The 15,742-nt window shown below is 39.8% G+C and overlaps 1 protein-coding gene across 15 annotated transcripts in view; it reads left to right on the top strand.

Annotated features, from left to right (window-relative positions):
* The window catches only part of FAM13C (family with sequence similarity 13 member C), a 150,408-nt gene that overhangs the window by 71,174 nt on the left and 63,492 nt on the right, over window positions 1–15,742 (top strand). For 14 of the 15 annotated variants that reach the window (XR_002780914.1, XM_023531977.1, XM_011362228.1 and 11 more), the window contains one exon: window positions 1,696–1,814. The exons of the other annotated variant lie outside the window; for it this stretch is intronic. Coding sequence is in view for 13 of the 14 variants with exons in the window: in XM_023531977.1 (XP_023387745.1) it covers window positions 1,696–1,814 (119 nt within the window). In the remaining variant the exon portion in view is untranslated. The remainder of the gene's footprint in view (window positions 1–1,695; window positions 1,815–15,742) is intronic. 15 annotated transcript variants of the gene reach the window in all.

The raw sequence follows: 15,742 nt of genomic DNA, 5'->3' as shown, positions 1-15,742 counted from the left end.
TCTACCACAGAAAAGTTTTGCTTTTGCTGAACTCTTCTTTAACATTAGTTTCAGAATATTGAGCTTTAAAGGCATTTTTATAAAAGGGATATTAACATCATCAGTGGTCCCTATCTATTGTGTGCCTGCAGTCTGCCTGCACTGAAAGGGGTTCTAATGAGCTCTTGTTCAACAACCTTGTGAGCCTGGAGTTTTATTCCTATTTTACAGACAAGGAAACTGAAGTCTACTTAGCAAGTAGCAAGCAGAGCTATCTCACCTGAAAGCCATTTTTGGAGGAAACTCAGCCAGTATTTGGGTAGCTGTAGAATTTTTCAAAGCAGTACTAAGTCTCGGGAACTAGTGTCCACTAATGGAACCTTTTTATGTGGAGTGTCTTCTTGTGTGAAGCCAGAGGTTTAGAAAAAATGGAATTGAAGAGAAGATCTTGGTAGGCCTAACTCATTGCTTTTTCTCAATTTTGCTCCCCGTCCCCATTTTAGCCCTCATATAGGAAGGCATTCGTATGATTTTGTTTAGAAGCTTGCCATGACTATTTAACAAATAGCCCCACCGAATTATTCTAATATTTTGGAAAATGACTTCTGAGATATTGGTACTCATACTGACTTCATCCCACACCTGTAATAGAGGAGCTTGGTCTACATTGCCACCACAATATACTGCACAATCAGACCCAAATTCACTATCACTTGAATATTTGGACTGCATGACTAGCCATCTGGATTTACTGAATTTCTCACTGAGTTTGATTTTAGTGTTTCATTTATCAAGTAAAGAGGGATGGTTTTATCTTAAGAGAAATTTGTCAGAGGTTTGGCATTGCTCAAAGACTATAGTGGTTCAACTACTGAACATATATAAATTTATCATTTTTGGTGTGTGTGTCCTTGTATTGAATCCAAATTCATTTTAGCTTGGGTGTGTTTATGATATTCTCTAGAGAGTTTAGTGTTCTGGAGTTTTTCTAAATTAACGAGTAGATTGCATCATGGAATGACCAATGTGGTTATTTCTCTGGATACAGCATAGCTAATGGTAATGGTGTGAGCATGCACATGTGTGTGTAGGGTCAGGGAGTAAAAGAGAGATTTGGAATTTTTAAGAATGATTTGTTCCTTAGTTTTCAGATTAACTTAAATTTCTTATTATAGAAGTAATGTATATTTATTGTAGAAAATATAGATGAATCCCAAAAAGAAATAAAAAGGAAATGCCATCTCGGAGTTTGTTACTATTAATATTTTGGTTCATCTTATCCCAATCTGTGTGTGTGTCTGCGTGTGTATGTGTGCACGCACACGCATGTGTGAACATTCATACATATGTTTTTTCAAAAATAAGCCTATACTATAAATATTATTCTAGAAATTATATTTTCAGATCTATTCATGCAATATGCTTCTATGACATCATTTTTAATGTCTGCAAACTTTTTATGGTATGGCTATATCATATCTTTTGAAAATTAGGTTTTTTATTAGTTTTCTTTTTTTCTTTATTCTGTTATTTTGCAGCAAGTAATAGCAAGAGGCTTTTAAATTTTCAGGTCACTCATTGGCCCCCTCCCTCCACAACAATCAGTAGTTTGTGTATCTCTGCTCCCCTTCCCTGAGACACACCCACAAGCCAAAGAATGCTGTCGTACTGATGGTTGCTGGCAGCTCACTCTACTTTTGCTGTTTCTTCTTGCAGGAGGCAGAGCATGTGGCATCCAGCCAGTCGGAGTGCCGGGGGAGAACAGGAATGCCAGCTCATGACAGTCCACAAAACCTCATGTTCAGGGGCCAAGAAACAGTGCGGCTTCAACCAAGGTGGGCCCTTTGGTGTCAGAAGTCGTGCTGTGCCTGAGGTTTCCTTGTGCTTGCTCCTCCCACACAAGAGCCAAGGCTTTCTGACTTTGTGGCATTTCTTATTGTCTGAGAAGCTGCTTAAAGGGGCCTAAAAGGAGTATTGTTGAGTCTGAGTTTCAGAGAAATGTAAATAACCTATTTTCTCTGTCTTCAGTTTGAAGATAATCAGCCTTAAGGCTCCGAGAGGAGTGGTGACAGTCCTGCCTTTGGAGAAATGCTGATTTCATTTTGTCCTGTTTTATTCTCTGCCAGAGACAAGATTAGGTTTTCCTCTGTGATAATGATAGTGACAACACTGTAGAGGTCAAGGCAATTGATTTTCACATGCTATCTCATACAGCCCTCGCCGCTTCCTTATAAAGTGGATACTCATAGCCCCATTTTATGGAGGAGGAGCCTGAGACCAAGAGACATTAAGGCATTTGCCTGCTGTGGTACAAGTGAAAAAGGCTGAGCTAGAATTTGAACCTATAAATGTCTGATTATGACATAGCAGATGTGATTTCTGTACTGATCCAAGTGGTGTCTTTAGGCCCTGAAGTAGCCCCAGGCTGGCCTCTCTGGTCTGCTAGACCTGCTGGAGACAGCCGTGAGTCAAGGGCAAGGACATGGGTAGAAACTGTCTGCAGCAAGGTTGGCAGGGCATTCTGGCGGGAGCCTGGTGTTGCAGCTGTCTACGGAAAGTCTTTTCTGGAAGTAAACAGCAGAAAGAATTCAATTGCTAGTTATGTCAGCTGTCTTTGTGGGATCTTGTATACAGTGTAATCATAGGCCTGACTCAGTGTACTTCTGAGAATGATCTTTAGAAAGTTTTTTCTAAGGTAGCAGAGTCTAAATGAATCAACAACTATAGAGAAGATTGTGCTACGTAATTGTGCTTTAAAATATCCAATATACTAAATTTAGAACCATAGAGCCCCAAGAGGTTAATGGGACCCCAAAAGTAGGGTGATTCATTATCCAGTTGGATTCGTGGGTACCTCTTACCACCCTTCTCACAAGTTGCCATCTCTTATTTGTTTATTCTTACTTGACCTCAGGTCAGGTAAGACTCAACCTTGTCATTTCTCTGCTGATCAGGACATTCTCCCTCCTATTTGAGACTTTATTTCAATAAAGCTGCTTTAGGCAGACTAGAACAGTCAGTGACCCTGTCTCCCCCCACCAGACTGGTGACTGCCTGTCTCAGCATGAATGAGGCCAGCTATATTCCCATGCATATTTCAGAAGAGTAAAAAAATAAAAATAAAAAAGCAAAACAAAACGAAAGTAAATCATTCTTATTTGTTTGTGGAATGCACAGTGGCCCTTTGGGGTGAATATTCCACAGAGGCCAATGGGGAAAAATGGTATCAATAATTAACCTTCTCGAAGATACTTGATGTTTGGTAAACTTTAAACCACTTTATATCCCATTTACAGTGGGGAAGGTAAATGGTGATATTACCGTTATCAGAGGGCCAGTCAGAAATTTAATAGGATTATGTGGTGGGAATCATTCACATATGACTAGTAAGACTAAGGATATTAAATTAGCATCTCCCTGAAAAGGTAACACATGGGAGAGCAACTCTTACATTTGGGGTTGCAGAGTTACAGTTTTATTCTGATTCTCAGAGATGTATGGAAACTTTCCTGAGGTGCACATACGCAAGACGGTTTGTGTCAGATTTTAGGAGGTTCCTAAGTCTCTTCCACAAGTTAGGAAGAGGAACCAGATATAAGGTTAGTGGGCAGCCTTCCTTATTAACTCAGGCTTGTCTTGTCTTTCCAATAGGTTGGCTACTTCTTGCAAAAACAGATCTGGTCTCTCTTCCTCTACCCCTAAGTAAACCTCTGTAGGACATCAAATACCTCATTGTCTTCTTTTCCTCTTCTAGCCTCCATGCTGTGCTTTCACAGAGTTTAGCAGCATTCCAGAATATTCTATGCAACAATGTTGGCAATCAAGGATCTGATGTTAAGTTGCAGATCAGGAGGCATGTTAGGCCAGTTATGTCTGGTACTATTAGATTTAGTGTTTAGACTGGTCTGGTAATCTTTAAACTACAGTTATTTGTCATAACCATGGTGGTGTCATCCAGGGACATTTTAATAGAACTTCAAAAAACATCTTAAAATATTATAGGGATTATGAAATTGGATGAGTTGGTGAAATGAGATATCAGGCTAAAAACAGCTTTGAGTCAGGTAGCTCACATTCTTGATAACCTTACTCTTCCGTTTTATGTCAGTACGTGGCCAGGTTCAGGCATATCATGTCCAATAGGATCTTGATAGAGACATGATACTGTAACAGGACACGCCAGATCTAGGTCTGGCTCAAAGTGAGGAGAGAAGCCAGGCTAAATCTCGGCAGGTGTAAAATGCCGTCTTCTTGGAGCTGGGGAGAGAATGTTGTTAATAGAATGAACAATTTGAAAAAGGGAAGACACATCTTTCTGCAGCAAGGAGCAGTCGAGTGACAAATATCACGTGTCATTTAAGTGAGATTTAAAGGGGTAGTCTTCAGAGAATGTATGCATCCTTGTAGAAGTGATATTTGGGAACTGATTATGTAATGCGGTGGGCATTGATCTTTCCATGCATGCCAAGGAAAAATAACTTCATACCTTCATTTCTCAGAGTATGTTCTATCTTCAGCTCTTTCTAGAACAAGGAGCCTTTATCTGTGTGTGTGGATAAGCTTCAGGGAAGACTATGAATGTTTTTGCCTAAGTTTGAGTGTATGTATACTATATTGGTTTACAGAGGCTACTATAACAAATGAGCATAAACCTGTGGCATAAAACAACATAACTATATAATCTTATAGTTCTCTAAGATAGACATCCAACATGGGTCTCACTGGGCTAAAAAATCAGTGTCAGCAGAGGCCTGCCTGCCTTTCTGGAGGCTCTAGGGGAGAATAGATCCATTTTCTAGCCTTTTTTGTTTCTGAAAACTGCCTACATTCCTTGGCTCATGGATTCTCCCTTTTTAAAGCTCGCAACATTGTATCTCCCTGAGCATTCATTCATACATCTCCCTCTGACCAGGGCTGGGAAAGATCGTCTAATTTTAAGGATTCATGAGATTAGACCGACTCAGATAATGTATACAATCTTCCCATCTCAAGGCCCTTAACTTAATTACATCTGCAGAACTCCTTTTGTCATGTCAGGTAACATGGGGAGGGGGCAAGGAATGAGGACATGGATGGACATCTTTGGGGAGCATTATTTCGCCTACTACATAAGTTTATTTTTTCAGAGAAAACTTCTAAAACATTTATCAGAATCCCATGATACTCATGACCCCCCAAAAGCTTTGGAACCACTGTTTTAACCTCTTTCTACCTCCAAGTTTGCTTGCTCTTCTGAATTACCTCAACAGAGCCAACTTCACATGTCAGTAAAGCCCCCTACACCCTCTTTCTTTGCATCCCTCCTCTATTTGCCATGCCTCCCTTACCCATTCATTTAATTTTTTTGGTAATGCGTGCCCCTCCTCAGAGATCTCAAATCTGTGTGTGTCTATGGTAGAAGTTTATTTGGCTTTAAGATGTTCTGATTCAATATTTTAAAATCAGGAGATTTTTGGCAATCTTTTGAAAAATCTGAAGATGAGGTAACCGAGAGCCTACATTCTTGAAAGGCAACAATTAGCTGAAGCAAGCGCTTCATTTTTTCCCATAATTTTCACCTAGATCTTCCCATTTATTTATGCCCTTTCCCTGGCGCCTACAAATACTTTATTTATAATTCCTGCTTCAATCCTTTTTTTCACAGCAACTGCTCATCCCGGGGACTCTAGCTACCTGGAGCTGAGCCCTAATAAGGTGATGGCTGACAGTGTCTTAACGCCTCCTTTTCTGAGCTGGTGTGTTTACAATTTAATTTGGATTTTCAGTGCACATGAGTGGAAGAATTGCACATTGCACTACTCTGGCATGCTCTTCAGTACCTGGAACTTTTCAAAACACTTAAAATTATAGAAGTACATTTAGAACAAGAATGAAACTTTAGTCATCATTTAATACAACATCTCATTTTCTGATTTGACATCCAGTGAAGCTGTGGTTTGCTTAAGCTCTTACTCTCCTTGTAATAGAACCAAGACAAACACCATCAGTCTGTTTAGAGCAGTCACTTGATGAATATTTATCAGTTTGATTGATTTTTATAGCTAAAGCCAGTGCCAATTCTATGAACAATTAGATATGACAAAGTAGAATTTATGAATGTAAGAGAATGCTAATGAATTAGGGTACTTCTTACCCAGCAAAGTAAATTTACTTTTGAGAGTGATTAACTCACTTGTGTTTAAAATTTTGTATTAAAATTTATGACTGCATTAAACCTTTAATGTCATTAAAGATCTTGTCTGCATAAACAGGCTATTCCATTGCATTGTGTTACCACTAAATTCGATGGTTACTTTGCTAATTAGAGTTCATTAGTCTCTTCATCTAGAAGTCTCCAGTTAAAGAGCCTTGAAGATTGGGGTAGAGGTTAGGATAATGGCCTTCAATGGCTTTGACTATTTTTGTGACATTCCAGATGAAAGAAAAACTTCTGTTGCTCTATAGAAAGAGGAAGTTTTGTTGGCAGCTACTTTTCCATGGGGGATAAATCCTTTCATCTTTTATTTTTGAGATAGACAACTTGTGTGTGTACGTGTGTGTTTTAATAGCTAATTGTTTCTCATTTAATTTTTTTTCATAGAAGTAAGCAGAGTCTTAATGAGTTCTGCTAAAAAGAGAAAGAATGACTGTTAAGAGAGTGAGCACCAGAGATTGTTAATAATAGGGAAGACAAGATCTGCCATCTTGAACTGTACCAGAGCAGGAGCTGTGCATGTTGCCAGCATGTTTTGTTTTGTTTTTTTTCTTCTCATTAGTGTTCTCTTAAGGTTTCTTTTCTTCTTTTTTTTTTTTTTAATGAGGGCAAGGGACGCACAGGGGATGAGGTAGAGATAAAAAAAAAAAAAAAAAGCTTGTCTTGACAATGTTTCGAGACTCCTTGGTGTACAACTGGGTAATGAGAAGGTTCTAAAATAGCTTACTTTGGGTATATTGCATCGGAAGGAAGCCATAAATTGAGGACTCTTTTTCATCCTCTCATCTTGCCTCCACCTCCATGGGCACAAATCTGGTGAAATGGAAAGAACATTCAAATTAAGAAATGCAGTGTCTTATCTCATGTCTGTCAGGTGACCTTGGTCACTTCACCCAAAGCCTTAAGTCCTCTCCTCTAACAGGACTTTGGGTCAGCTGATATCTAAGGCCTTTTCTGACTCTTACAGTGAAAATGCTCAATGCTCTACATGTTTAAAGGATTAGACATGGAGAGACTTTAGCTTAATAATATAACATCTTACAGTCATAGATAAAAATAATTCCTCCTTCTTGCTGTAGAGCATAAAAAAATTTCATGCCAAATCCATAAACTGCTGATTGAAAAAGAGCCCACACTTGATTATTCTGGGAATAAAATTCTTTTTTTTTTTTTTTTTTTTTAGTCTGCCCCTTGGTCACTTGATAAATTGTTAATACTTTCACTGGATGATGATTAGGTATAAAGCTAAAAGGGAAACTCAGACATTCTCTCATTGAAAAATAATAAAATAAGTAAAACATGGTTATATTGCTAAATACGAAAACTCCAAGGAAATAAAAATTTATTGTAATCTTACTACTCAGATATAACCACTGTCACCATCACGATATACATTTTTCTATTGTTGTTATTGTTTTAATGTGGGCATGAAAAATAACTGTATCTGAAAGGAGCATCCTGATATAGTAGGGATTGAATCTGTTAGAAGGACTGTTATTTTAAGCCGGCCCCAGAGTATAAAGCCAGACATGAATGCATTCTGACTATACGATCTTTATACATAAGCTGAATAATAGACAAGTGGGTTAATTATCACAAGACTGGTGAGCTTATTTATGGTAAGGTGAACAAATTTGATTTTCCATAACAAATATTCTGTAAGAAACATGTTTTACAAATTTTGGTGTCATGGTAGCCCTGTGTTAGAAATAATATTTCTAGAAGATCGAACAAAAAAGTTTGTTCTTGACATCTCAACATCTTGGAAAACTTCTTGGCCTAACTTGGAGTAGGTGTAAGAGGGAAATGTAAGTAGTGATTATAGCAGAGTGTATATAAACTGAAATCTAATTTAGTACTTGGTCCAGCCAGTTAAGTGTTCAGTGTTCCTGAGGCCACGGGAATGAGGCTGTTCTTCAGCTTGTTCTTTATCTTCCCAACGAGGCAGTGGCTACTCCAGTGCTTCTGTCATCGTATTCATCAACAGGTGATTCTTTTTCAAGACTTATGTTAAATACCACACACACATATACACACACGTCACACATAGTGACACACACAGCTAGCTCCCACCTTTCCGCTTTCTCTATGTTTTTCTTTATCTTTAACCAATGCTACGTAAAAACAATTTTTGGATTTTTTTCATATATATTCATATGTATGAATTTTTTCATATATATGAAATCTTAGAGATGCATTTCTAGATAACTTTTTTGTCTCCCTTAATATTGTATTTTTCTATATTAAATATTCTAAAATATTAATGGCTGTGAAATGTTCCTTTCTGTGGATGTACTATCATTTTTTAGCTAATTCCAAATTATTAGTTATTTTGGTTACTTCTAGGATTTATATTTGTAGATAGTATAGTAAGAATCATTTTAAAATATTTTTATGTATATCCATTATAGTTTCCTGGGTTTGTGCTTAAGGGTAAAAGCTGTCAAGACATTGGATTTGAAATGGTTAAGCACTGGAGTAGCCACTGCCTCATTGGGAAGATAAAGAACAAGCTGAAGAATAGCCTCATTCCCGTGGCCTCAGGAACACTGAACACTTAGCCGGCTGGACCAAGTTCTAAATTAATGGAAAATATGAATTTTCCAGTTATTTGATCATGGAAGAAGATAGGAATATAAGGATAATTGATAACTTTGTGAGAACTAGATGGAAAGTCATGTGGCTGGATTTCTGTGTGTGATGAAATCACAGGATAGTGGCTCTGGGTGGAATGTTTGAGACTATTTAGTCTAACCCCCACCTCTCTATTTTCTATTTCATTCACTAGTGCTCGTAGTTTTCTGGTTCAGACTGTGAGGGCAAGGTATCTCTGGCTCTAACATTTCAAGAAGACATTTGGAAGTCATGTGGGATGTGGAGCAATTCTTGGTGGTGTGGGACTGGCCCTCACATCTCAGGGGCCCTGGCAGCTTTGATGCTAGCCCACCGAATACTAGTAGGCACCCCCAGCCTCTGAACCAATCACGAATGTCCCCCAAATTTCCTAAGTGCTCCCTGGGGGACATACTACCACCTCTGGAGAAATGCCAATCTGAATGATGACTATTTAAAACTATATTTTATGAGAGTCTTTATTAACATGGGTACATGTTCACGATCTATTTATACATGCAGAAACAATTTTATAACAGTAATACAATGTGATTCTAATTTTGCTTACTGAATAACTAGATGTAGAAACATGTACTGGAAAGATAAAAAACAATATTTTATTGGTGGTTACTTTCAGGTGGAATGATTATGGGTGATTTGAAAAATATTTTTTGTTTTTGCTTTCTAAAAATTGCCCCATTGAGCTCCTATTAAGTTTTTAAATGAGGAAATTGTTTATAAATAAAAAAAAAAATAGTATATGCTGCTCAGGATATGGAACCATAATAAATTTGTTAAAATCTCTGCAATCATATTAAGTAATTTTATTTTCTGTGGGTTTTTTTTTTTTTTTTTTTTTTTTCCGAACGATCTTAGTTTGCGGTAGACAGGAATATTAGGAGAGTGGCAGGAAAGAATGGATTTATGTTTAATTTTTCTTAACTGGAGGAAACTTAAAAGGCATTTTCAATGGTACTTGTGACTTTTACGGTTTGGGTCATTGGGATCAGAAAGGAAATATTAAAGATGACTTTTATAGGATCTGATGATGCTTAAAACCAGAAGTGTGTCCTAGGCACCTCTTATTTGGAGTGTTTTATTTTGTGGATAAAGACAGCAAAGAAAGTTTCTTCTCATGCCCTTTGAGTAGAGCAAGCCTCTCAGGGACTGGTGTCTTACCAAGGTCTTACTGAGAGAGCCCCTATGACTCTGTAAATGCCAAGGATAAAGGAAATGCCAGGGCCCACTCAGATGGGGAGGGGGTCCAAGAGGAGAAAGGTCCAGAAGGTATGGAAGCAGGACTAAGGCCAGATTTCAGAGGCTTTGTATATAGTGCATTAAATTTAACACCAACACAAGTAAATAATTTTGGCTATACCCTTCCTATTCAATAAATCCAAACACACATAATAGAGCTCCTGGCATAAGCATGTGGAGGGCTAGTTCCCCTAGGGACAGGGAGGGTGTTGTCAGAAGTGGATTGGAGATGAAATGTGCTGGGCACAGGAAATTAGTACAGTGTTGAAGTGACTTGGGGGCATAGGAAGAACTTGGAACTGATGGGAGGAGCGAATTAAGAACTTGTTTTAAGGTAACTACGAAAAAGGGTCTGATGTGCCAGGTCAGACTGGTGTGAGATGAAAGTGTGGAGTGGGGGCGGGGCGGCCAGGCTCCTCTGATTTGCCTCTCTGATCAGTGCTGATCCAGGTGTTATTTATCTTGCACCAAGACCACGTTGGTAAGGACAACTTTCTGTTGAAGCCACATATAGCATTTGTTGTTGGCTTTGGAATGAAATAATAATGAAAATCCTAACTAATATATGTACTCCAGGAACAGCAGGAACAGAGGTGCGTGCAGTTTTTCAAGACATAGACAAAGGTCCATGAGGCTGGAGTATAGTGAATTGCAGAGTGAATGTGTCAGATAATGTCAGAAGGGTTGGCAGTGGCCAGACTGCACAGGGCCTGGTCACCAGGGCGTGGATTTCAGGTTTTGTCAAAGTAAAGAGAGAAGCCATTGGAGGTTATACAAAAGAGAATGACATGTTCAGATTTACATCTTTAAAAGACCACTCTAGGTAGCGTGTGTTGTTGGGAAATAGGGAGACATCTTGGAGGCTAATGCATCATCCATGTGGGAGGCGATGGTGGCAATGAAGATGGCAGGAATAGGACAGATGAAGCTAGAAGACTCATGATGTTTCTCTTTCGGAAGACCCATAATGTTTTCCTAAACCTTTACTAGGAACATATAGCATTTAGTCTTGTTTAACATTTATGCCTATTCAAGTCTTTTGTGCTTTTTTTTTTTTTTAATGTCTCTTGTTTCTAGAGCCATCCTGATTCGTGATTTAAAAGTTAAAGTGTTGGAAGCCGAGTATCAGATGTAATATCACAATGCCCAGTGCAATGAGTATTTAATATTCATCAAATATTCACTTGTCATTCAAATTATCCAGCCTCCCCCACCATTACTTGCAATTCCCTGTGCCCTTCACTGCATCTGTCCCGGAACTAAATCTTCATTTGTGTATTTGTTTTTTCTCTGTTTCTGACTATAAGCTCCAGAGAGACAGGGATTATGTCTACTTTGTTACACTGCTCACTTTCTTATATTAGGTTCCTCTAGAAAGCAGAGCCTCATAGCAGGCCTTGAGTACAGAGAGGTGACCCTGGGAAGCAGGAAATAGAGACAGAGGAAGAGCTGACAGCAGGTGACTGGAATTAGTCCCTTGGCACCCCTCTGAGGAACTACATAGAAAATTCTCAGTTGTAGCCATCTGAAAATTGGGCTGTAGTGTTTATCCACATACTCCTTTCCAGGAGAGGTAACTCTCCCATACTTCCAGGCTGAGGGAGCGAGCTCTGCCTCGCAGAATCCTTCAGGTAGAAAAGTGAAGAGACTTTGCAGGTGCTTGAGGAGGGGTAATGCAAGTGAGCAGAGCTGTCCACAGAGCTTATGCATCTGCTACAACCACTCTGCCTCCTAGACTGAGCACTGCCTGGCACAGGGAGCTGTTGTCTAATAACAATTTATCAAGTGAATGGAGTAAATGAGATGATGCAAGCAAAGTGCTTTGTATCCTGCTCAGCAAGCCAGGTGCTGCTATCATTATCATTAATAAAAGTGTATTATTAAGACCTTAGCTCCCACAAAACCCCCGTGCTCAATATCCATTCCCAAGCTCTTCCTTTCTGGGTCACAGGGTGTTTTGAACCTATACATGACTACACCATCTCCGTCCCTCGGCCAGTCTTCACGCTGGCCTCGTGGGTCTGACTCACTGCTCCCCCATTCTCTGGGCATTGGCATGGGTCTGGCTATTTCTGGGCTCTGTTCCAGCCCACCAAGGTGGGGAGTGGTATCTATTCCAGTGCAGCTGGGCTGCTTTGTGTTTGCAGTTTCTCACTGTGTCTCCAGGGACACAGCCCTTCCTTCTCCTGAAATGTGTCTACTGGAAGGCCTGGCCAGAAACACCCAGGTCACTCCTGTACTCACAGAAATCCCTCACCTGTGCCCTCGAGCCACTGGTCTCCTCCCAGGTTATTATACCTGGACCTTTTAGGATGTTTCCCAATTAAGAATCCCCTGGAGTGCTTATTAAATATACATTACTAGTCCACTGCTCTGGAAAGTCTGACTCAATAAGTATGGGGCCCAGGAATATGTTTTTAATAATACTGGTTGATTCTAATCTTCAGAGAAGTGTAAGGTGGGAGGTGGGGATAGGACCCATGTTCTAGCTACTAGGGGGTTATGTTATTACGGTTCAGTGTTCTGCCTCTAGCTATGACATCCTTGTCCCCTCTATGGGAGTTCATTGACCTGTACAAATATGTACATCGAATTGGAAAGTCAGTTCCTGAACATCTGTTGACTTTTAGTTCTGTTTTCTGTCAGTGGTCTCTTTGGGAGTCATTTGAAACTCTGCCTTGTTTTCTTTGTCTTTGAAGTTGGCTGCCCAATTTTTAACTTTTCTCCTTTAGCATAGAAATTTGGAAAAAGCCAGTAAGAGAATGTCTTTAATACAACTAAGACTCTCTAGAGAAATAAACTTTATATTTACTGGTATTGCGGGTTGTTATTGTTGCTAATACTATTACCGGGATTTATTGGCGTCTTGTCTGTGTCTGCATATAGAGCTATTGTTTGTTCATAAAGAATGTTTTGCTCAGAGGTTTGTTCTCTTGGGATATACCTTTTGTCTTCAAGAGAGTTTCAGGAAATGACAGTTACACAGCCAGCCGACCGTCATCCGGGTATACATTAGCGCATCCCGTGTTGCTGTCTAACACAGAGGCTCAATCTAATGCCAGGGATTATCTGCAAATCTTAAGACGTGATCCATGGTAGGCACTGTTTAGCTTTAAGGTTCTGACTCTATATAAAGCACTCCAAAAAGTGTGTTTGATGCTCTCCTTTTACTCTTTCTGCCCAGGTTTTCTAACTCTGGGTTAGAAAGACACTTGTTAATCTTTAGCAGGTTTCCTCAGGGAGGGAATGCATCTCACTGTGGCAATGAGAGTCATCCATCCTGCCAGTCATGGATCCATGCTATAGTTGGAGGAGGGAACATGAGTTTTATCATAATCATTGTACACACTCAGACATATACCAGAATTGGCAGCTGCCCTCGAGTGCCAGATGCCAGGATTAGCCCTAGTATAAAATGTGCAGCGAGAATCATATGGTCTCTGCCCCGGAGAGCTTACCATCATGAGAAAGAGACAAATCAAATAATTATACAAATATACAATTAGGGCCTAAGATATGCTACGCAGCAAATGTAGAAGATTGAAATACAGTAAGACGTATAAAAAGGGAAACTGATTGGTCTGGTACCTAGTATCTAAAGGATGGATGAGTTAATTAGAAGAGAAAGTGGAGAGGGTAGAACCTTATGGGCGCAGGAACAGCACATACAGAGGCCCAAGGTGCAAAGGGACAAGGTACATTCAAGGAACCAAAAGAATGCCGATGTAGTGGATGCACAGAGAGGAAGAGAGATGAACTGAGGATAAAGATGTGGACAGATACTAAATCCTTCAGGATGTCATGGGATATTTTAAGAATTTTGATCTTTATTGTAAGTGCAGTGGATAGTGAAAAATAACAACAAGGTTGTCGTGTGGGGTTGGTTTGGGGAGGGTGGGGGAGAAGTGGGGAGACCTGGGAGGCAGTCCAGAAGACAGATTAAGGTGGCTTGGCCTAACGTGGTAGTGGCAGAGGTGGAGGGGAGAGGACAGATTCAAAAGTTACTTAGGATACCACATTGAAGGATGGTAATAAACTGGCTTTTGGGTTTGCGGGGGAGCAAGCGTCAGATAACTCTCAGATGTCTTCCATAAGCAATTGGGCAGATGGGGAGAAGGTTTTCACTGAGATAGGGAATACTTTCATCTCCTAATTTAATTATAGATAGTTGAAATCTTGGTATAAATAAAAAATCTTATGCTAAAATATTGTTTCTTCACAAATCATCACATCTGTGGTTTGATGTTATTCTTAGCCAAGACCAATGTCTTAATGCTTTGTTCTTTGTACTGTTTTGAATTCTAGTCCACCTCCCAGGGGAAGGCCACTGCAGGACGACCCTACAGCCTGGCTCAGCACATGCTTTAGGGTTCCAGCAATGTGGGAACACCAAAAATTTTTAGAAAAGCTGCACTTCAATTGGCTATCCATAGTTTTGCAGTCACAGAATCCAGGAAGAAGCTCTTTTAATATTAGCAAACAGTTTTATGTTTCTCTGTTGAAAAGCGATTTTATTTTGAATTATATCATAGTGGTGGCAGTCGTGGTGATGTGGTTATGGTGTGATGGTAGCGGCGGTGATGTGGCAGCAATGGAGAGGTGATGGGGAGGTGGCAATTGAGGTAGAGGGTTGAGCGAGTGTTGCTGGTAATGGGAGTGATAATAATGGTGGTAATAATAATGGTGGTGGCAATGCTTGTGGTAGTGATAATGGAGATAGTAGTGATGGTGGTGGTGATAATAATGATTGTGGTGGTGGTGGTCGTGGTGGTGCTGTTTGAAGGCATTGCACTTTGATCAGTACTGATAGCCATAATTGGGCTCTGACGAATCCAGGCTGCGTTTCCCATTGCCTGGGCCTGGGCCCGAGGGCCAGGAGGCAGGCCTGTATTGAAGCTGGCAGAGTGCTCTTACTGGCTTCTGGTCGCTCTCTCCAGAAGCATGCATTTGATAGAGATGTGCATGGTCTATTTCTCATTGTTGTTTTGGGTGAAGGGAGGCAAGAGAAGTGGAGGGAGTGTTTCAATGTGACCCAGTTTTTGTGCTTAGGCCGCCTTCCAGCCAGGATTGTAAATGGTTCAAGTAGTATCTTTAAACATCTTTAAAAGAAAGGAATTTGAGACAGCTAGCTACTATTTCAGTTCTCTTTTCTTCTAGTGAGAAGCTTTTGTTTGTTTCTTCTTCTGCCATGACCTTTACCTTTTTCAGTCCAGTAACCTCTTATTTCAATGTTTTCATTCTCAATATCCCCAGATGCCTGAGATTTCCTAGCAGTGTGAGTGAGTTTGGACAGTCTGGCTGCACGTCCTATTCTCCTTGCCTTTCTTTCTTTTTCTTCCTCCGTTTTACTTAGCATCTGTTGCACCATAGATCACTGGTTTATTTCTCTGAATTTTCTCTCCTTCAAGAATAAATAAGTTCCATGAGGGTAAAGACTTTGTTTTATTCACTGTTTTATTCTCAACACCTGCAGTAGTACCTGGCACAGAGTTGGTGCTTAATAATTGTTTAATGAGTGGGTGAAGTTATTTAATTGCCCTAACTGTCCCCTATTATGGCCAATTGTTATAATAAGGCTAATCTCATAGTTACCATGAAGATGAAATGAGATAAGTAAACTATCTTGCAGTCCAGCTTGTCACAATAAGGGCTGGCGAATTGTTAGGTTCTTCTTGACATTCTTCTTTTCTGTGACTTCTT

Source organism: Pteropus vampyrus, unplaced genomic scaffold (genome assembly GCF_000151845.1).
Source record: "Pteropus vampyrus isolate Shadow unplaced genomic scaffold, Pvam_2.0 Scaffold3, whole genome shotgun sequence".
Classification (NCBI taxonomy): Eukaryota; Metazoa; Chordata; class Mammalia; order Chiroptera; family Pteropodidae; genus Pteropus; species Pteropus vampyrus.
Note: the sequence above shows the minus strand (reverse complement) of the source record. Positions and strands in the feature narration are given on the sequence as shown.